The sequence below is a fragment of the Gadus macrocephalus genome, chromosome 7 (assembly GCF_031168955.1).
Source record: "Gadus macrocephalus chromosome 7, ASM3116895v1".
Taxonomy (NCBI): Eukaryota; Metazoa; Chordata; class Actinopteri; order Gadiformes; family Gadidae; genus Gadus; species Gadus macrocephalus.
The window spans coordinates 10,601,696-10,623,887 of NC_082388.1; the positions used below are offsets into that span (position 1 = coordinate 10,601,696).

Here is a 22,192-nt window from a genome sequence, read left to right on the forward strand (position 1 = left end):
GACCACCCTGCTCTTCAGTGGCTCATGACACTCAGGGAGCCAGGTTGCCTGGTAGTTGGAGACGTTCCAGGCTTTCCACCTAAGAGTTGAGCACATGGCTGGGGCGCACCACAACAAAGCAGACGCTCCCTCACGCCGTCCGTGCGCCAAAGAGCGGAGCCACTACTGTGAGCGGAGGGAGACCCGTGAGAGATAGCTGCGTTTGTGTACATTATATGATGATCAATAACAGAGGGACGTCACTGATAAGGCGCCCCGCGCTCCTTCACCTCCCTCCCCCCTCCTCTCCACACGGCGCTCCAGTGGGCGCCCCCTCGAAGGCGCCCTGGAGGCGAGCGCCAGAGTGTCTTCATTTGAACCGTATTGTCATCTGATGACACGTACCTCAATATGGAGAGGCAGAGAAGAAAGCCCTCGGGGTCACAACATAGAAAAAGAAAGATTGGGAAGGAGAAACGGTGCGCAGGGATGAAAGAAAGCTTTTCAAAGTGGTTGAGACAGTCGTTTTTATGTCAGTGCATCAAGAGGAGGCTTGTAAATATTCAGGTTAGCTAAATCTACTACTAGTAAAACAACAGGTTACTGTTGTCTTGCAACTTTGTACTGATCAGAATGGAGCCTACAATATAATGGATCATAACAAGAAAAATAAAGGAACTGGTTTGTGATTATTTTGTTTTACTTCAATCTCTATGTAAGTCTCTGTTTTATGTCAATAGACCCAGTAAAAAGTTATAAAGTTGATACTTTATAACTCTGTTAAAAATCCAAAAGTTAATAAGTTCATAATGTGCCCTGGTGGAGGGCAGATTCAGCCGCCTGGGTCACCCATCCACCCACGGTGCTCATGGCATGTTGCTCTGCGGTCCAGGAGTCCACAGCACACACGCCTGCCCTTCTCATGCTGGGGAGAGAGCTCCAAACCCAAGCAGAGTTGACGATTGGTCGGCCGCATGATTCCCTGACTGTTTCCCCGGGTCCCGAGTACGCCAGGAGGCTTCAGGACTGCCTCCACCCCACTGCCTGGGGGTGGGGTGGGGGGGGGGGTCTATTTTTGTATGTTATTTTGTTTGAGTGCCTCACTACAGATGACTAACAGCGTTCTTACCGTTTAACAGATTAGAGATTTGGGTCGATCAACTATCAAAGACCACTTTGGTGCGGCCTCTGGAACTGCCCAATGGGCGTGACTGTTCATTTTCTGCTGTTTGCACACCCTGGATACAGTTTGTTTGAACTAAACCTAACCAGTGCTGCTACTTTAGACTGTAGCTGATTATGGTCAGCAAAAACAATGCTATGGTTTGGCGTAGCCATAAACTACACCGATTTTTTTATTAGTATGGCCAATGAGAACTTTGATATTGAATATTATAATTTTTAAGAAATAAATCCTTGCATTTACAGCATGTTTTTTTTTTACTATTGACTCATTCAGTTTTACATTAGTTTACGTTTCCTAAGAAAGCAAAACATTGTGGCCGCTGCATGTTATGCAGCTGACATTTTCCCCTGAACTCCAATACATCAAGAGGGCCCCCCACTTCCTGTATCTATTACTTCAGGCTGCCCAATCGATCGATTTGGGGTTTATGCCCACTTTGGAGGCTACTTTGGAGGGGGTCTCCCAGAAAAAAGTTCATACTTTTGTGTTTGAGGACAGACAATTTTTTGACAAGAATTGTTCACTGAAGTATGTATTATATATTTTATATTGTTCAAATTGTGAGTGGCAGGTACAGATTGCATAAGCTTTTTTATATTTACAAATCAACCACAATCGTAACAATGGCACATTATAGTGATAACGTCCCAGTAGGTATTGGTGGAACTAAACATCACCACTGCCATCACTACTCAGTCAGGATATGAAGAGACACTCGCTTGGTAAACAAACACACAGCCACAAGAGGGGTTCATGACGTCATCGTCGAGCTAGGACCCCGGGAGTGTAGATGATGACACGATGAACATCCGAAGCGGGAACTTACAGGGGCTGAGGACAGAAGCATAAACAACACGATGACATCAACGCCTGTTGCGAGCTCGATAACGAGCAAATAACTGTTACAGTTCAGCTTATGGCTTCCTCTTCCTCTCATCTTTCCTCTTACCCCTTTGTTAACGCAGGTTCCACACAAACATCCAAAAAGGCCGTTGACCATTTGAACAGCACAAAGCACAAGTTGAAGGCCACTTGTCACCAACAAGGTAGCGAAGAGTCCCACGTTGAACTCCACCACATTTTCAGGCGACGTGCATAGGGTCCATTTGCTATGGTCACTCAGGTAACTCTCCTTCCTGCACCCATTTATTTGCAAATGTCAGTGTGTGTGTGTGTGTGTGTGTGTGTGTGTGTGTGTGTGTGTGTGTGTGTGTGTGTGTGTGTGTGTGTGTGTGTGTGTGTGTGTGTGTGTGTGTGTGTGTGTGTGTGTGTGTGTGTGTGTGTGTGTGTGTGTCTCTCACATGTCTTTGAAAGGCGTCGTCCAAATCATTAGCGCTACTTTACAGAGAGGCCCATTCTGCAGACCAAGCACTGCCACAATGAAACTGTAGAGGGCGCCAGCCACACCGACGGCAGCGAAAGCAATCGATAAGAACATCTGCACAAAATTAAAGAAAGGCAGAAAACGATGATATGATTTAGACACAAATTCATGAACTATAGAGATTCCCATTCCCCCTACTCTCATTTTTTATGACATTTGCTGCCTTACAAAGAATATTTGACTTTTAAACATTTGATGATTTGGATGGTAATATCACATTTAATCTATTAATGCTATTGGTATATGACCATATAGAATAGGCCTATTCACTTCTCTGTCTTGCTTGCGTTTTCAACCCAGCATTGTGTTAAGGACTCACCCCACAGCGGTTTGCACAACAGCCTTGCTTCCCAGTCATGTGGATGTAGAGCGCAGGCACCAGTACCTGTCAGCAGGACAGTTACAAAGCTGTAAGGCAAGCTAAAGTTCATTTGAAGAACTAAAACACAGAATAATGGTGGGAATTTTAGCAGTTTGAATGCCTCTTTTTAATAGGCCAGGTGGTGTTAGTGGAAACACTAAACAAAACTGCATCTTTTTCAACTAACTTAATCACAAAATACCAAAAATAATAATACTCTTCGACTTTTCTTTAGTAAATAAGAGTTCAACTTCCTGTTCTCAATTTAACCAAACTTAGGTTGAAACCTTAAAAAACACTCAAAACAGCTAATTTCTACTGTTTGTGCTTTGCTGCCTTGTAGTTCGACAACCCTCCCCCCCCCCACTCACCATGAGTCCTCCACCGACCAGACCGCCCATGTACTTGACCTCCTCGGTGATGTGCCCGTCCTGGGCGTACTTGACGTCCCAGCCCGGGAAGAACAGGATGATGTTGCAGAGGATGGAGATGAAGGCCAGCGGGTACAGAGCCAGCCCGATGAAGCGGGAGCACTGTCCTGTACACATGGCTGCTTCTCTTTCTTACTACACTGCAGTTCTGTAGAAAAAGGAGATCTGTTCCGATCTGTTCAAATTTTTGCTTTCAGGGTGGGAGGAAAAACAGGAGCTTGTTTGAACTTGAAGTCTGGGGGGCAGTCTGGTCTCTGTGTCTCTCTCTGGTACTGAAGGCAGCAACCAGAGGGCTGGGCGTATAGGTGGCGTGGGAGGTCGATGACAAATGGGACAGCATTTGTAGAGTGGGTTAGGCCTCTGCTGGAGCCGACAAATAGGAAATGATGATTGTACAACAGAAATTATTAACCTTGCAGAACCAAGATTGTGGTGTTTCCTCATCTCTGCGGTTAAGAATTATGTAAATGTGTTCTTTTGGGCCAGTGCCTCGATACTGATGACTAATAGTGACGTATAACGGTTAACAGATTATAGATTTGGGTGGATCCACTATCAAAGACAACCGATGTACTCTCCAATGGGTGTGAGCGGTCAAGTTCTTCTATTTGCTATTTGCACACCCTAGATAAAGTTTGTTTAAGCAGTGTACCTCACCAGTGCTGTGGACGTTGGAATGTAGCTGATTAAGGCTAGAACAATGGCTTGGCCTAGCCCTAAACTATAGAAGTTTATAATTTAATATTTAGGGAAATGCATCATAGAGGGATGTTTTAATATGATATTGCCAACAAGGACTTGAATATTGTAATTTTAAAGAAATAAACCATTGCATTTACAGCTTGTTTGTTTTTATAGATTGACTCATCTAGTTCTGTTTTACAGCCTGTAGAGATTTCTCAATAAAACAAAACATTGTTGAGCATGTTACGCAGCTGAGATTTTCCACTCCAACTCATTCTCAGTCTCTATCCATTGTCCATCCCAAACAATGCATAGATCCATCCAAAATGCACAGCAATTTTCATAATTGTGATTCCACATATATACAATCTTAGGCCCTGTTCACACGGAGCCGATTTATAGGTGAAACCGTCTTGTGTGTTTGAGAGGGGTCTGGCTGCACACATCCACCCAGGCCCCCACACGAACTTCCGCTGCAGACATCCACCAGCACACCGGAAATGGCTTCATTTTTGCAAGATAGGCTAATGTTTTTTGTAAACGTTGTGTAGCCTGCAGTCGGTCTTATTAAACGATTTTACAGATTTGTAGATATGTTGCGAGTGTAAACGTTTTTAAGATGTTGACTTTTGACAGTCATCTGTAGACCAAAACAGAGTTAAGTTGTAATAAAATAATGAGCACGAATTGCTATATAATAGCTCGTTCCGCTTTAAAGGCCGTGTTGCAGGGTTTATTTTTCAACGAATTTGTGCAATTTGCTTGTTGGAATCTACAAAAAGAAGCAAAGCTTGAACTAAATCTGGAACACACCCTGAAATAGATTTTAATATTTGTGTGTGCGTGTGTACACGCGCGTGCGTGTTTATTAGCATGCATGTGAGTTTCAGCGCGTTCATGTGGTTGTTGTGGGAGGAGAGTTGAGGGGGGGTTCCAGAAGAATGTTACTTTGTAACGTAAAACACCATTTTACGATAATCCAGAATTCGATTGGTGAAGTTGAGCTACCATGACCACGTCGGAGGGGCTGGACCCCACTTCTCCCGTGAAAGAGTTTATGCTTCTTTATTTGATGCCAGAAAAATGTTTCGAGTACTTTTTCATCAACTTAAACTTCCTGCATGGTGAGGCGTGCTCAGAGTTTATTAGCATGCGATATATTGCCAATACTTCATAGTAATCCCCACCACCCCCAACACGATACAATTTAGGAGACATGTCTTTTATGATGTCTCTCTCTGTTTGTGTTTGTTTCAGTGCCATGTCTCAAGATTGTTCTGAGCAAAACCGTAGGACTGTGGATCGTCCTGGGCACAGTGCTAGGTAAGACTCGCCGTGTCCCTTTCAATGCATCCATTAGCTGTGTTCGAAATCGTTCCCTATCATGGATGTAGTGCACTAAATAGGGTGCACGCCATTTTGTAGGGTGTTCGAATTCTCAGTGGTCCACTATATAGGGCACTATAGTGGACTTAAAATAGGGTACATACGATGTACCCTACATGTTACTCCCGTATACCACAATGCAATGCGGTCGTGTTTTCCCGGAGGAGAAGAAGAAGCCGAATAACCGCGAAAACGAATACATTTAATGATGGAGTCCATGGCTTTCGTTTAGAAATGTCAACAATTTATTTGGGATTTAACATAGAAAATGTCAAAATTAATAAAAAAAAACCTTGATTAAGGAAATGTAGCATTCAACATCAATACAAGCTCCAGCTTTCGTCGTGAGTGCCCGGTTTGTTTACATGATGTGGGCGCATCTGTCTGCGTCACACAAATACCAGGCGCATTTACTGACGCAAATGACGTTTAGAAATGTTCAGCGTAGTGTCCGAATTCTCGTTCCCTATTCCCTATATAGTGCACTATATCATGTACACTATATAGGGAATAGGGAACGAGTGTATAGGGCACGATTTCGAACACGGCTAATTGCATCAGGAGTGATCTTTGGTTGATAGATTATGGGATAGGCCCAACCTATAGATCAGCTAAAGCCCGTACTAATGATCCCCACTTCCCAGCCGGGGTATTTATTCAATACGGTTTGTTTATTATTGGATGTGTATCCTAAATGTAGATGTGTGCCAAATGTCACATACAATAAATACCTCAATGCCTGCTCAAACTGTAAGCAAATACAAAGCCGTTTACAGTAGAATTCATTGCAGAGGCATGTAATTCATGAGCAGGTAGAGGGCCAGGTGTCCTACTCTTTGACTTCTGCGACCACATAGGGCCATCTAGAGGGCCAAAATGGTACTACTATCCCACATTGTTGAATCGGGAAACCCCATACAAGGCAGAGGGTAAGGAAGGTACTGAAAAAGGGCTGACTTGTGGATGTTGGATTGAGGAGAGCAACAACAGAGTCGGTTCTCCAGCAGTTAGGGCAACAGTAGCTCAGGAGGTAGAGCGGGTTAACTGGTTACCTGAAGGTTGCTAGCTTGATCCCCAGCTCGTCCTAGCTGGGTTTCGAGGTATGCCTGAGCAAGACATCTCACTCGGACTGCTCCTGATGAGCTGGCTGTCCCCCTGCGTGGTTGACTTCTCCATCGGTGTGTGAATGTGCGCATGAAATGTTGGAAGTCACTTTGGATAAAAGCGTCAGCAAAATCCCCTAAATGTAAAGTTGGAAAGCACTGTTTATTGTTGGGATTGCTCAGTTTGATCGATGATGATGATAATGATGATGACATGCTGTCCCCTTGCAGCACAACTACCTCAGCTGCTGAGACTAACGAGGAGGGGTAGCGCAGACGGTGTGAGCCTTGGTTCGGCCTTGCTACACCTGTACTCAATCTCAGGCCCTCTGGTCTACTGCCTAGCCAGGGACTTCCCCCTCAGGTGGGCTGCACACCAGAGCTATGCTACGTCACCCCACCGGGTGGGGCGGTGGGGATCCCATACACTGGGCACTTATTTTCAATGTGAATAATGAATGTTTCAAATGTTTAGTTTAAGATTTAAGCGTTCTTCCATTGACTTGGATGCATGCTTTGGGACTTGTATGCACTATTGTTGAGGCCTGAAATTCAAGCATTGCATTGGCATTCAAGGCTGTTGCTTGTTGTTCCATTCAGGTGCACACATTGATAAAGCTGACACATGAAAACATGCCTTGAAGGAGGCAGATGCACTTGTGATACATGCAGCCATTATTTTTTAACTGTAGTGAAACTCGACTTTAGTCTTTTGATGTGATTGCAGTTTTCCGAGTGAACCCGAGACTCAAAACTGTTTCTAGAGGAGCTTTTTTGATGCAAGAGAGAATTTAGCAATTAGCTTAACCCTCTCTCCATGGGAACAGTTCACGTGCGGCACAATAACGATAAATACAAAGCATATATCCACTAATGCATTATAATCTTCTGTATACTGTTGTTGAAATAGTTTGTACTATTGTTTGGACCAGTGCCTGGAGTGATAAGCTGTTCATAGCGGTTCAAGCTGCTTCAGTCTGCTTTCTACTCCTGCATTACAGAGGAAGAACCATACAAGGTAAATGAGTCAACAGGAATTCGACTCTGTTTATTCAAACTCAGAGCTCCTGCAGCTCATCAGAAAATGAGCCTTTGGTTGTGATGCGGTTGGGGGCTCTGCACTGTGTCCAATGTTTTCTTTGGGTGGAAAGTACAGAAAGTTTTACATTTCTGTACTCCAAAAGTTCATCCTCTTCTTTGGTCGCCTTCAGCCCTCACTTATGAGTCACGTTGAATGAACGTGTCTTTAAAATGATTTAATTGTACACTCTAAGTTGTTCAATCATTCTGAAAACCCTGTCCTTTGGTGCCATTATGGGGACACCTCATAGTGTTATAGAGAGCCATAAAATGTTAAATGTGTGAAGGACTTCAACCCATTTTTACTAATCTTGATTCTTTTTGTGGTCTTATGTTGATGGGCAATTGGACGGGGGAAGGAAAATGCTGCACCTTGAGTGGCTCTGTGTGGTGATGCAGTGTCTGATGATGCAGTCATCAGACACTGATGACTGTCTGATGTTAGTGTCTGCTGATGCAGTGTCTGATGATGCAGTCCTCCTGTTCCAGGAATTCTTCTCGTGCTGCTCTACGGTGCTGTGGTCGTCCTCCTGGGATCGTACGGAACAACATTGCTTGCCACGACACTACAGAGCTCTAGTATCCTAGCTTTGATTGCTAGCAAGGTAGTCTCACAACAAGTCAGACTTCAGATGTTTTTTTTTTCCCGACCAATCATGTTGCTGGAGGCGAGGATCTGTAAGCATGTAATTGGCGAACACAAACTCTGCCAGCAATTAAAAAAAACAATTGTGTCAAGTTTCTAATATGTACACCGTGCAGAGTGGTCACTATGGTTGAACTGAGGAGAAAGAAGGAACCCTCCTTCCAGGCTTGGTGAGGAGGGCAGAGAAGCATAACAAGCAAAATGGTATTGGCAAAACCTTTTTTCATTTTACATCTCAACAGGCTGTCCAGGCTGCCACCAACTTCTCCAGCGGTCAGACAGGAGAGCTGTCCCGTGTGTCCGTATTGCTGGTATGGGCGGGCTCCCTGGCTCTCATCTTCGTCTCTGTGCAGGTGTGGATCTCTCTCTGCATCATCGCTTACCTCTAGGTGTCACAAATACACACATCCTGCCCAACAAGAGTACCACAATCTCCTCTTCACTGACTGTCTCTAATCTCTTTCCCCCCCCCCCCGCCACCTTGATTCAGGTGAAGGGCACCATTCTGGCTCTTCTGGCCCACATACTCTCTTCGTGTCTCAGCACTGTGTTACTGGCCCAGGTTCTTCGATGCGGTCAGAGAATCAGCACCAGGAGCAAAGCCAAGAGTGAGTAGCCATCGGTCACATGGACACTGCTACCGTTCAGCATGCACGCCCATCCGCCCCTAATGTCTCATTCACTTCATACTGGTTTTGTGTGCGCAAAAGACCCCGATTGAGGTTGTAAGCTATTGGCAACGAGGTGTATCGTTTGTGGTCCTACATCGTTGCATTTGTGTTGAAAGGAGAACACCCAGCCTCTGTGGAAGACCAAGACAGTGTTGTTGGGAGTATTCAGATGTTGGGTTCAGCCTCTGATGTTGTGCTCTAGGGGTTTCTGACGGTCAGCAGTGCTGTTTGTACGAATAAGTGTACCGTGTTAGTAGTAATGAGGTTAGTTTAGGAATGAGATGTAATATGTCCATTTGGTTTAAGTTTTAGCAGGCCTTGATTACACAGAGGATGTACTTGCAGCTATGTCACTCCAACATGTTTGAACTAGATATTTGATATAGTAATCTATAGTTATCTCTTTCCACTTTCAACCAGTAATACCACTACCTTTGAATCAATTATATTTGAATGTGGATGTTTTACATATATTATATTATAGATGTATTGCTTAGGTTAAAATTATCTTCACAAAGGAGAAGCTATTGTTACATATGGAGTATTCATTGGCATGTGGGAAATTCAATGTATGGTCTGGTATTATTTAAATACTATTTGACATGTTATGTACAGGTTATGTTTTCAGTATTGTATATCGGAAAAATCTAATTAAACAATACCTTCATTGCTATAAGTATAAAAATATAAAAAAACATTTAAACCATTGATCTTAATTGCTTACACACAAAAAAAACTCTGTTCATCTTGTGTTCTGACTGCATAGTAGTCGGTTCTGTAGGAAATTAGCTGAATAACTTGTTTCCTCTTTTCAACACTCCCATGGTGATCTTTGACAAGAAATGGTTTAACACAGATGTCTCAACATATCTGACTGAGGAGGAAATAGAAAAAATAAAAGTGTTCTCTTCTGAACACATAGCCGCAGTTGAATCATTCTGAAGGTTTGCTTGATAGCTTATGGGATAGGCCCAACTTATAGCTCATTCAGATCGCGTAAAGGCCTACATACTAAGGGCATGCGGGTGACATATAGCGTGTATACCACAGACTCTGTTGTTGAATGGTCTGCAAATTAATAAAAAAAACAGAATAACACTTAAAGGTTGGGTATGCGATTTGCGAAACGCCAGCAGATTTTGAAAATACACAACTCAAATGGTCCTACCCCCTCTCCTTCAACGCGGACTCTGACTCCACCCATTCCAAGTACCTGGACGCGCAATCATGCACGAGCGCGAACAGAGATGCGCGAGAGCGAGCCAGGCTAGCGTAGGTTTTCGTTTAACAACATGGCACTACATTCAGCTGTAAGTTGCACCCAGTACCGCGGGAAGTAGGGGTGCTGGGGGTGCTGCAACACCCCCTGTCCGAGGCCCTGTCTTATCACAGAAAACGATCATTTCTAAAAACTCCGGCCAAAGTGGAGATTTCTGAAAACGCCGGTTATGTGTTGTCGTGTCAACGGGGAGAAACGGGATTTTAGGTTCTGAAGCGTCACATTATGCACCAGGAAATGCTTAACGTCATGTGAGCGCCCGCTGTACCGTATTGGTCCGAATATAAACACAAACCCCATTGTAAGACGACCTATATTTGGAAAAAAGATTTGAAGACCAGATCTTGTTTTTATGAATAAATAAATTGTATTAATTGAAATAATATACGAAAATAAAAAGGCATAGAATAAAACACTGCATTGCCACTAAACAGTAGTGCAAATAGGCCGTACTGATGTGTACACCAAAGACTATTCCTGACACTCCTCTGCCCCGCTGTGTTCGCTCTGGCTGTGGTCGCTCCGAACTGTTTCGGCCCGTGGCAAAGCGAGTCATCCTCGCTGCTGTCCAAGGCATTTTGAGACGCAGCATTTATTTAATGCTCATATGACCTAGTGCTGAAAAAAGGTTATATGAAAAAGTGTGAGGGTAGCGGTGGTGCGCTAAACTTGTTCTGTGAGCAGCTGGATGTGAACCATGGTGTGAAGAAAGTGAACACAACGATCGATTTTCAACTGTGCGCGCATGCACTGGTGTAATTGAGCTGCGCTGCTATATATCTTTTTTTTTTATCAATGTAACGAGTTGCGAGTCTAGTGCAGGCTGAGTTTTTTTTTCCAGCACCCCCTGCTGAGAATACGTTCTCGCGGCTATGGTTGCACCAGATGTTATAAACATTAAACGGTCACATAAATCATTACTATTTTTAGAAAATGTATGTTTGTTTCATATAATTGTATTGGAAGTCCTGGTTTTCACTAGGGTTGCTGCGGTGTGGACATTTTCACAACGAGTAATACACTCGTCTCAACACCGGTATTACCGAGTATAAACGGTATAAACTTTGAAACGATGTCAACCGCCACACAAGCATCGGTTTTTAGACCCTTCTCGTCCTTCAGTTGCCGCCAACGTTCGAAAGCAGCGCCTAGGATTATTCTTGATTTCAGTTTTTCTCTTTCAGCGTTTTTTATTATCAATTACTCTCTGAAAAAGAGTTTTCCTTCTCTTTGCTGGTGGTGGTGGTGGTGGTGGGGATGGTGGCGTCTTGTCTGCCATGGAAATTGTCTTCTACTGCTAGGTCCAAATGTGGATTAACTAGTTCCAGTAGCTACCGCAGGATAACAACAAACAGGAGCTTGCTCTGGGTCACGAGTACTGCACGAAGGGGTCGCGCGCGGGGGAGGGGGAGTGCAGTACGACCGTTTGATTGACGTACTTACTGTCCAATGCAACGAGGTGGCAATCCAAATGATTGGCTGGAGTTTTTCGAGCCCTGCCCGTTCCACAGATGATTGACTTGTTTAATTTTCATGTCAGTACTTCTAACTCAGTGGCTGTAAGCGGGTTATGATAAGGATTTCAAGTAATTTTGCAAAAATGGCCAAAAAAGCAAATTCCGTACCCAACCTTTAAAATACATGTGCAATAAACATAGAGAAGTTATTATTTGAATGTCTTGCATTCACATTCAAGCCCCCCCATCCCATGACTGTTCTACTCATATACAGGCCCCCTAAACCCAACTCTGCTTTCATCCCGGAAATGTCTGATCTCCTCACAACACTCTGTACTACCTCTGCCAATACCATCATTCTGGGTGATTTAAATATTCATGTTGACACCCCCTCATGCCAGCCCGCTGCTGATTTTCTTCAGCTGCTAGACTCCCTCAACCTACAACAACATGTTGATGCCCCCACACACTCCAGAGGACACACAATTGACCTGGTCATCTTAAACTCCGCCCCCATCAGCAACCTACAGGTCTATGATCTTGGCGTCTCGGATCACAGAGTTGTGTCAATGGAGCTCCCTTTTCCTTCCTCCCGAAACCAAACCAAAGCGGCAGATCCACTTCAGGAATGTGAAAAATATCAACATGGATGCCCTGGCCCTGGACCTTCAACATCTCTCCTCTGGCTCAACTGACTCCCTCTCTGTTGCTGACTCAGTGGACTTATACAACCAGTCCCTGAGCAGTCTCCTGGATCTCCACGCCCCCTTAACATCGAGGTCAATCTCCTTCTCGCGCTCCGCACCCTGGTACACCAGTGAACTACGTACAATGAAGGCTGCTGGGCGTGTCCTTGAGCGGCGACTCAAGGCCTCTGGTCTGACCGTTCACAAACAGGCATACAGGGAACACAGGAGGGCATATGCTGAAGCCCTGAATAATGCACGGTCCAGGTTCTATTCCGCAATAATCAACAATAGCCCTGGTAACTCCAAACAGCTCTTTTCAACTGTCCATCACCTTCTCAAACCCCCTTTACCATCCCATCTGATGTCACCACGGAGAGGTGCAACATGCACATCAACTTTTTTAAACAAAAAGTGCATAACATCCGCTCACACCTCTCCATCACTACTGCCCTGCCCCTTCAAACTGCTGACCCACCGATTTACTCTGTCCAGACCCTCTGCTCCTTCTCCAGCATCACAAAGGAAGAGGTGGAGGACGTCATCAGGAAAATGAAGCCATCCACCTGTGCACTAGACCCCTTCCCTACAGCTCTGCTGAAGGCCAACATCTCTGCTGTCTCTCCACTCATCACCAATATCATTAACCACTCCCTCCTGGCCGGCCATATCCCATCTGCATTAAAAACTGCTGTCATCAGACCAACATTAAAAAAACCTACCCTTGATCCAGAAGTCCTCTCCAACTACAGGCCCATCTCAAATCTCCCATTTCTGTCAAAAGTTCTGGAAAAAACAGTTGCAGCACAACTCCAGGATCACCTCATACAACATCACTTGTTTGAAAAATTCCAGTCTGGTTTCCGCTATGGCCACAGTACAGAAACAGCCTTGGTCAGGGTCACAAATGACCTCCTGATGGCAGCAGACACCGGCTCCCCATCTCTCCTCATCCTCCTGGACTTAACAGCTGCTTTTGATACGGTTGACCACAATATTCTCCTTCACCGCCTGCAATACACCATTGGACTATCAGGAAATGTAAAGAACTGGTTCACCTCGTACCTCACTGACAGAACTGAGCACGTTGCCCTGGGCAAAGCAAAATCACACACCAACAACGTCACCTGCGGTGTCCCCAGGGCTCGGTGTTGGGCCCCACACTGTTCTCACTGTACATGCTCCCCCTGGGTAGTGTCATTAGCAGGCATGGCTTGTCTTACCACTGCTATGCTGATGATACACAGCTCTACATCAGGACAACCCCCACTTCTTCTGCCCCTCTGCCAACATCCACACTGACCACCTGCCTGGAGGAGATAGAGGCGTGGATGAAGCTCAACTTCCTACAACTTAACAGCCATAAAACGGAAGCCATCCTTGTTGGCACGCCACATCAGCTCCGCTCCCCCACCATCACCAATATCACCTTCTCTGGCAAAAACGTCCCCCTTTCCACATCCGTCACCAACCTCGGTGTTAAAATGGACCCACAACTTAATTTTGACACCCACATCAAACACCTCTGTAAGACAGCTTTATACCACCTCAGGAACATCGCCAAACTCCGCCAATCACTCACCCTGGCTGATGCAGAGAAGCTCGTCCATGCCTTTGTCTCCTCCAGGTTGGACTACTGCAATGCACTCCTCATTGGGATCCCTGGCAAGAGCATCCAGAGGCTCCAATACATTCAAAACAGTGCTGCCAGGGTCCTGATGAGGGTGCGCAAGCATGACCACATCACCCCCATCCTGAAATCACTGCACTGGCTCCCTGTCTCACTCAGAATTGAGTACAAGGTCTCCCTCCTCACCCACCAGTGCCTTCACGGACTTGCCCCCCTCTACCTTCAGGAACTCCTCACCCCCCCCGACAAACTCACGTACACTCCGTTCAGGATCCACTCACACCCTCCAAACCCGACATACGAAGCTGTGCACCATGGGTGATCGGGCCTTTTCTGCTGCTGCCCCTAGACTATGGAACGCCCTCCCTGACCACCTGAGGGCTCCAGACTACAGCTCTTTTTAAACGGAACCTCAAAACCCATCTCTTTAAAAGAGCATTCAGCTAAACTTTCTTTGAGGTCCCCCCTTTTTTAATAGTTTTTTGGTATTTTTTTCTCTGAAGCACTTTGAGATTCTTGAATATAAAGTGCAGTATAAATAAAATTTATTATTATTATCATTCTGCAACCAATTGATTTGAAACGAATCATATGTGATTTCCTAACCTATTGATTTGAAACTAATCATATCTGTGACTTCCTAACCTATTGATTTGAGACTAATCATATCTGTGATTTGCTCAGGAAAAAGCCGCCCACCAAAAGCTCTATGCCACTTTGCCATTAAACAATGATTCTAAATGACATATTTAATCAGTAAGCCTATTTTATGAATACTATTTATCATTCTGACATGATTTTCCAGAAGTTGGAGATGGAGACATGCCCAGAAATTGGCCAAAGAAATAGCAAAAACTGTCTACAAAAGCCCCCTGGGGATCTACTGGTGTTATGAGAGGAACACACAAAAACAAATGCTACACGTGAAACAAATGCTTAACATCTTAAGAATTGTCCCCGTTACCCAGCCAAGATATTTAGTAATTTGTTTGTTTATTAATTATATGTGTATTCTAAATGTAAATGTGTCACATACATGAAATACCTCAATGCCTGCTAAAACGGTAAACCAATACAAAGTCGTGTAAAGTAGAATTCCCTTCAGATACATGCAATTCATAAACAGGTAGAGGGCTAGGTGTCTTACTCTGATACTTCTGCTACCACATAGGGTCATCCAGAGGGCCCAAATGGCACTACTAATCAAAACATTGTTGAATCCCCCACACAAGGCATGTGTACAAAATACCAAAAGTATGTTATAATGATCTTCACATTTAAAAAAATTCTGAGAAATGAGTGTTACAGATGGAGTATTCATTGGCATGTGGAAAATTCAATGTATTGATATTATTTAAATATTATTTTACATGTAATGTACAGTTTGTTTCTTAAGTATTGTTTATTAGAAAAATCTAATTCAACAATACCTTAAGTTGTCATAATAGAAAATAAAATATTACACCAATTGATCTTAAGTGCTTGCACAAAAATAAACCTGACATTCTTTACTGACTGCATGGTAGTCGGTTTGGTGGATGAGTAGCTGCATCAATTGTTGCCTCCCCATGGTGACCTTTGACCCCAAGAAGGGAGATGCTTCAACATATCTGACCAAGGAAGAAATTAAAAGAAAACGAGTTCTCTCTTTTGAGCTCAGATCTACGGTGGCGCTGAGCTTTCACTAAATAAAAAAATGTTTCACACCTTATGTAGCCGTTAGCACACCAGGATCTCGTAATTAAAGGGAAACTTCACCCATTTCCATTAAGCTTTGTATCTTTGTATCTTGAGTTGTCTTCAATCCACAAGCGCCAAAAAGTCACATTCTGCCTTTTCTCGGTCAAGACGGCACCAAATTAGAATTTTAATTTATTATTCGACTACATATAGGACCCAATTTCAATACATATTCCATGCCTCCGCCGGTGAAATGCTCCTTTAATTTAGACATCAATAGGCCTATCTCGTAATTACGAGACCTTTCTCGTAATCACGAGATCCTGGTGTGCTAACGGCTACATAAGGTGTGTAACTTTTTCTTTTTTGCTGAATGCTCAGCGCCAACTTACACACGAATCCTAACACGGAACCGCATAGGTCCGGATAGATTTGAAACCACCTCCGAGGGTGGTTTCAGAAATGTGCGGTTTCAGGCACCGGATTCGCCGGCGCCGTCTGGAGCCGCTGTTAACCTTGAATGTAACAGAATCTCCATAAAACAAAATAAAATCTTGAAGTTGAAGACATTAAAAAGTTCAAATACAAATATGAAGTAAGAAAGGTAAAAATATATTTTTAAATAATTTAGCACTCTTTATCCAAAGTAACTTCAAGGGGCATTTTGAAAGTGAGCCCATAGTTTTTAAACCTAGTACTGTTTGTTCACAATTCTGCTATTATTACCAGGCACTTGTTCTCCAGCAAAGCTTAATTGCCTACTGTCTACGAGTATGAAACAAAACATCGACTGAGTTGTTACTAGAGTATTAGTGGACTACATACTTGGAAATAAAACCTCCTTGCGCGTTAAGGTACGGAATATTCTCAGTTCCTTCGAGATGAGAAAAGGGCATGGAAAAAGAGACAAAAGAGAGGAAGTTGGAAGGAGGCAGTTTTCAGCAACCAGGAACTGTTGGTAACTGACACCTCACCCAGCAAAGCCTTATGCCATTGGTTCTCAAAGTGCGGCCCGCGGAATCATTCCTGGCGGCCCGCAATGACATACATAATTATGTAAGTTATAATTATTATTATTATTTTTTTTTTTTTAAATCAATATTAATTTAAACCAATATAAATAAATATAAAGAGAAAATTCGACTCTCTCTAGCTTTCAATTAAATCCTTTTACATTTTTTAGTTTTAATCCGGCTGTACATTACTTTGAAAGGGTGAACCTCAGTTTCATGATTTAGACCTCACTTGACCTCACTCCCAGAGGTCCACGGTGCGGGTGCAATGTTTTTTTTCACCACTGGGATGCTGACGGCGTTTCCCGCCAAATTTTTTTTTCCTTTGGCGGCCCTCAGTCAAATTTTGGGTTCCTAAATTGGCCCTCAGTTGTCAAAACTTTGAGAACCCCTGCCTTATGCCAATCATTGTTTTTAGGGTAGGGCTAGACAAGGCATTTCTTGTCCAAGCATTCGTTTCATGCCAACCTAAAACAACAGTGGGCTTGGCTCAAGGCTTCCATAACATCTTTCCTTGAGACATTCATCATGATTCATCCTCCCATGAACAACGCAGGCTTTCCAGTCACTTTATCTATCTACTAGTATCAATCTCCCTGGCTTGCCCCCTCCCTGGCGATGAGTGATTCTGGTAGAGTTTGCGGAGTTCCTCCCAGAAGAACAGACTGAGGACAGTATGTGGTCCAAGCCTGAAATAGGACGCCCCCAGGCCTTTGTAGAGTCCGGTCAAGCCCTCCTTCCTCATTGTCTTTGAGAAGCAGTCCACGTATCCTCGGTAGAGCTGGCCCTGAACACACATTTATTTGAGTCAGCCTGGGGGGATGGCATACCTTTTGATTGTTCTGGGATTTGACATTTAACATCCTTACATGACATCAATGGTAATACATTCGATTTGTATAGCACTTTACAGCTAAAACATGAAAACACACCAAAAAAAAAACGCCCTACGAACTAACAAAATGTCAGCTTGCTCACCTTGCCCAAGTGGTCCACCGGCTGGTTGTAAAGGCGTGTGCTCACCACGTCGAAGGGCGTCATGGCAAACACCACCACCACGCTGGCCACCATACCGGCACTCAGCGACACCATCAAACTGTCTTTGGAGAATACCTTTTGAAAGAAATATATGCATCGACATCAGTGTTGGGAACGTTACTTTAAAAAAGAAATTAGTTATAGTTACTCACTACTTGTTCCAAAAAGTAACTGAATTACTCTATTATAAAAGTAACTAATTACCAGGGAAAGTAACTATTTGCGTTACTGTAATTATTTATTTTTTTAAATGCCAAAGTTGTTGGATTTGGATTTTTTAAATGGTTGAACTGCCCATTCAAGGCCCTGATATACTTTCAACTGAATTTTTATTTGCTTGATTGCAATCGATGGCTGTGGAACATCTGCCGAATACTACAGAAAATGCCAACTTTTCATCGGATTGCTCCGGACTCACCATTTCTGCTGCTTAATCGAATCAGTTTGATGTGTGCGTGTGTGGCGCGCGTGTCCTGGCTTGTGTGTAAAAACAGTGGATCCGATTGGCTACCATGAAACATGACTCTGCCTTGGCCAATCATAATCGCTTGTCTCGTTGTTAACCCACCCGGTCTCCTCCCGAGCAGTCTGTGTTCAATTCAATCAATTATTAGTAACGCAAAGCATTTAACATACAGTAACGGTAACAGCGTTGTAACGACGGAAACAGTAATTAGTTAGATTACCCCGTTACTGAAAAAATGACGGCGTTACCCAACGCCGTTCTTTTAAACAGTGTTATTACAAACACTGATCAACATGTATGTAACCTTCAGACATTGTCCGTTCTTGTCCACAGTCAGCCTCTAGTGACTGTGGAGGGAAGGGTTGCACGTTGCTTAATAAGTGAACAAGTTGTTCTTCTTTTAACTCAAGTCAAGCAAAACGTCACTTATTATGTGGCAGATGGTTTTGTTAGTCTGACCATTGTCTCATGCTGGTATTATAAGGGAAATAATACGCGCTCTGAAAATCATTTCATGTCATCCAGGTCATTGAGCTGAAATAGGTGCATTATTTTAACAGGCGTCTATTTTTGTATGAGGTCATATTGTTCACTAGAAATAACGGGTGTGGTGGTATTTTGGACCACGTCAATTGTTTCTCTCTAAACTGTTTAATAAAGGGTCATCCAAACCTTTAGGTTTACTTAAGTAATAAACATAACAACATACAACAGATACACAATAATCCAAGGCCTAACATACAATAATCGGAGGCTTCAGATGGGAGTTCGCCCCGTGTCTCTCTAGGAGCTCCGCAAGGAGGAGTCCAATTCATTGGCCAAAGCAAGGACTTCTTATACAGTGGCAGACGGGTCTCAAGATACTGAGCACATTGGTTAACCAGATGGTAGTAAACTATCGATGACCTCCTCAGGATGTCATAAAGGGGGACGTAGCCGAGCCTTATCAGTTGGAGCCCTTGCTCTTCAACCTTCCCAAGGGGGTCAGGGAGCAGACCTCACCTGGAGCCTTTAATCTCAAACCAACGAAGGGCAGTTAGAGAAAGAGAATGGAAAAATATAATTTTCCCATTACACGGGCAAAGAAAAAGAGCTGAATATCAGTGCATTGATTTCCCGCCAGTGCAGACAAACTGAGCTGTGGAGGAAGTTTAATTGATTAGGATGAGTCGAGTAAGGATGATGATTTGAATTGATGCCATTTGCTACTTAGGCAAATTTTGAGCACCTTGAGATCGACCACCAGCTCCTTGATGGCAGAGAAGGAGGAGAGCTGGGCAGCGGAGCCCACGCTGGTCCTCGGAACCGCGGCGAAAGACCCCCTCCACAGCCCCATGAAGCCGTGCTCCCTGCAGATGGCTGCGATGGCGTGTACCATGCCCTGGGCAACAGATAGGGGCCGAAGTGTGAGGGAGGATGCACTGCAGACCAGTGGCGTAACATCAAACAAACGAAACACACACACCTAAAAAGGCTACATATTTACCCGGTGCTGGTACTGATGACCAACCGCGATGGAGGAGGTCGCCTGGGACTGAAGATGGGTCTTCACCTATCAATTTGGATGTTTTGTTTATTTAAGTAACACCGTTTTAGGAGGGCGGGGCCATTCGTGCATTAAATAACATGAATAAAAAATCAACAGCGACAAACTCTGGCAATATCTGTAGCATGAAATGTAGTCTACTCACCAAGTATAAAGGGCTTCCCGTGACACCTCCTGCCACACCGGCTGCTGCTCCTGCTAACGTGGTCTTAAATGTGCTGACCCTCCCATCCGTGTATATATACCCGCTGGACTCAATGAGGGAGTAGGAGCCCAGTCTGATACCATTCATCACGAACTGATACACGAGTCCCGGTGCGAGTCCCCTCTGCAGCCCGGCGAGTCCTTCCACTTTGCCGATCGTGTAAAAGGCATGAAATACGTTCCGATAATGCACTTGGTACGACCCCCGGCTTCTGAGTTCTCCTTGTAGTTGCATGCGTGTTTTCACCACCTCAAGCGGATTGGTGAACACACACGCACCGCAGGCTGCACCGCCGCTGAGGAGGAAATCCATCGTCCACTTGTCACTTTTCTTGGTGGACGGAACCTTGACGAGGTGGACAAGTTGTGTGACCGGGTTGTGACCTCCCTTTGCTTCGACATTTTCCGGCGTGTCCGTGTCGTATGACGCTGGCTGCTGCTCGGCCAATGGGAGCAGCGATATGCCCCTCCTTTATTAAACAGAGACGAGCGGCTGCTACTCCATCAATAGGCTGCTGTTCGCTGCATCCGATGCGCTCCACCTCTAGGTCCTCAGGTCCAGACCCGCCCCCAACTCAATTCAATTCAATATTCAATTCAATTTTATTTTATTTGTATAACTCTTAATCACCAGTACAGCCCCTAAGGCCTTAACAGTCCATATTTATGACGCGTCCCCGGACCCTAGCCCCCCCCCCCCCAAAAAAGTCTTGCCCTCTTGGAGAAAATCTTGAGGAAGAACGCAGAGTTGGGGATCCCTCCCTCCAGGGATGATCAGGAGTGCAATGTAGACTGCTGCTCCTTTGTTCACAACACAAACAATAATGAACAAACACGCAGCGATACAATCAGAAATAGAGACGTTATTATCATGATCAGACAGACACTCACACACATCATCCACTCATTCTGTATCATTCCCGGCATCAGCGTCATTTTGGCACCCCTTTGTTACAAACGCTTGCCCAGCCTCTGGCATTATTGAAATTCCCCTGCCGTGAAGGAAGTAGGAACTACGAAAAAACAAAACAAAACAGGTTTAGTGTCTCGTGCTGCACCCGTCAAAAGTGAAGCAACTATTGTGGGAGAATTTTTACTCTACCCGTCGAAGGATTATGATGGATATCTTGCTTTATATGTTTAAATAAGAGTAGAATAACACAGAGACTTCTGAAGAGACTATTGCTGCTTTAAAAAATGGTCATCCGATGATCTGTGCCGTACGTACAAATATTTAGGGCTGGGATCTAGGTGACACAATTGCGTCACCTTGATCTCTGGGTGCTACTGGCTTAAACCGAAGAGATTCAGGTGGACCAAGCATCCATACAGTTTGTTCAGGCACAGACCTTCACCTGCCGTGAAGGCCAGCCGTGGCATGAAGTCTTACATTTAAAACCTTACTTTGTTTCCTTATATTAGGTTAATTTAAGAGACAGTGTGGGCTTGTTTCTGTCACCAGAGGAGTTTCATGATTGATGACCCTTTCCTCATCAGTGCAAGGCAAGGCATGCATTTCCCATAAAATGTGAAACAACAAGGCCTGCCATGACACGCACTCAAACCTGGAATGCCGTTCCTTTGTTCCCTTGCATCAGGTACATTAACAGTATAGGTTCAGATGGGGCTCTAGTGTGTGAGCTTCATGAAGGTGACACTTTCCTAGTCCGAGTAAGGCATTTCACATGCAAAACAAGCCCTACCCTGACATGATCCCCACCCTGTCATTGTTCAGTGAACAATGGCATAGAATACTATGTTGATGATACAAGAAAAAATACCACTTAAAATTAAATAAATTATTGGTTTTGGGTTCACTGACTTTCATTTTATTTTCTTAAGCAACAGGACAAATATTTAATAGTATTTGATGGTGAGAGCATGTCCTCTGATGTTAAGAATAAGTAGAGCAAAATATCAGGTGACTTTCTTGTAGCCATCACAAATAAAAAGAGGTTAACTCACTCGTCTATATCATGCTATAGGCGTGTGAAATTCTTTCACCTTCGACCACATGACCTTTTCAGGGCAGATGATATTGTGTATCAGAGGTCTATTGTTTTCTACCTATAGCCTATATACAGGCTTACAAGTCAAAGTTTTAGCAAATATCTACCTCATAGGTATTGAGGAAATGAAGCACATGATCAAGTTTGATTGATAATATGGTTTATTTTATTAGATTACCAACGCATTAATGATATAGGTGTGATGCCCCTCTACACCCCACTGACCTTGCAGTGGCAGTGCATTGGTCTCTGGGTCGTGCAGGGGCACAATCA

At 44.1% G+C, this 22,192-nt stretch overlaps 3 protein-coding genes across 4 annotated transcripts; 1 reads left to right on the plus strand and 2 right to left on the minus strand.

Annotated features, from left to right (window-relative positions):
• Window positions 1-1,737: 1,737 nt before the first annotated feature.
• On the minus strand, window positions 1,738-3,671 carry tm4sf21a (transmembrane 4 L six family member 21a). Its single transcript, XM_060056635.1, has 5 exons — window positions 3,282-3,671; window positions 2,869-2,934; window positions 2,467-2,603; window positions 2,115-2,301; window positions 1,738-1,996 (listed from the first exon to the last, which is right to left on the minus strand). Exons 1-5 carry the CDS (start codon window positions 3,456-3,458, stop codon window positions 1,988-1,990), a joined length of 576 nt encoding a protein of 191 aa, XP_059912618.1. The 5' UTR covers window positions 3,459-3,671; the 3' UTR covers window positions 1,738-1,987.
• A 1,179-nt stretch (window positions 3,672-4,850) lies between these two features.
• On the plus strand, window positions 4,851-9,617 carry LOC132461500 (mannose-P-dolichol utilization defect 1 protein-like). Of its 2 annotated transcripts, XM_060056633.1 has the most exons (7): window positions 4,857-5,149; window positions 5,283-5,348; window positions 6,746-6,878; window positions 7,447-7,532; window positions 8,084-8,199; window positions 8,483-8,593; window positions 8,731-9,617. In XM_060056633.1, the coding sequence occupies exons 1-7, from the start codon at window positions 5,035-5,037 to the stop codon at window positions 8,854-8,856; spliced, it is 753 nt and encodes a 250-aa protein (XP_059912616.1). In that variant the 5' UTR covers window positions 4,857-5,034; the 3' UTR covers window positions 8,857-9,617. The 2 variants fall into 2 exon arrangements, with proteins under 2 accessions (XP_059912617.1, XP_059912616.1); XM_060056634.1 differs by lacking the exon at window positions 8,084-8,199 and having other exon boundaries at window positions 4,851-5,149.
• A 7,434-nt stretch (window positions 9,618-17,051) lies between these two features.
• Window positions 17,052-20,456, minus strand: slc25a35 (solute carrier family 25 member 35). The gene is made up of 5 exons (XM_060056639.1): window positions 19,852-20,456; window positions 19,647-19,712; window positions 19,389-19,541; window positions 17,635-17,769; window positions 17,052-17,443 (listed from the first exon to the last, which is right to left on the minus strand). Exons 1-5 carry the CDS (start codon window positions 20,221-20,223, stop codon window positions 17,231-17,233), a joined length of 939 nt encoding a protein of 312 aa, XP_059912622.1. The 5' UTR covers window positions 20,224-20,456; the 3' UTR covers window positions 17,052-17,230.
• Between the last annotated feature and the right edge of the window lie 1,736 nt (window positions 20,457-22,192).

Excerpts from the sequence above, each read along its gene's own strand:
- tm4sf21a (XM_060056635.1), bottom strand. The coding sequence starts at position 3,458 with ATGTGTACAGGACAGTGCTCCCGCTTCATCGGGCTGGCTCTGTACCCG. Across the intron at positions 2,935-3,281 it reads TGGTCGGTGGAGGACTCATG|GTACTGGTGCCTGCGCTCTA; the intron begins GTGAGTGGGGGG and ends TCCTGCTGACAG. Across the intron at positions 2,302-2,466 it reads ACGACGCCTTTCAAAGACAT|GAAGGAGAGTTACCTGAGTG; the intron begins GTGAGAGACACA and ends AAATGGGTGCAG.
- LOC132461500 (XM_060056633.1), top strand. The coding sequence starts at position 5,035 with ATGACCACGTCGGAGGGGCTGGACCCCACTTCTCCCGTGAAAGAGTTT. Across the intron at positions 8,200-8,482 it reads TAGCTTTGATTGCTAGCAAG|GCTGTCCAGGCTGCCACCAA; the intron begins GTAGTCTCACAA and ends ACATCTCAACAG. Across the intron at positions 8,594-8,730 it reads TCATCTTCGTCTCTGTGCAG|GTGAAGGGCACCATTCTGGC; the intron begins GTGTGGATCTCT and ends ACCTTGATTCAG.
- slc25a35 (XM_060056639.1), bottom strand. The coding sequence starts at position 20,223 with ATGGATTTCCTCCTCAGCGGCGGTGCAGCCTGCGGTGCGTGTGTGTTC. Across the intron at positions 19,713-19,851 it reads CGGGAAGCCCTTTATACTTG|GTGAAGACCCATCTTCAGTC; the intron begins GTGAGTAGACTA and ends CCAAATTGATAG. Across the intron at positions 17,770-19,388 it reads AGCTGGTGGTCGATCTCAAG|GTATTCTCCAAAGACAGTTT; the intron begins GTGCTCAAAATT and ends TTCTTTCAAAAG.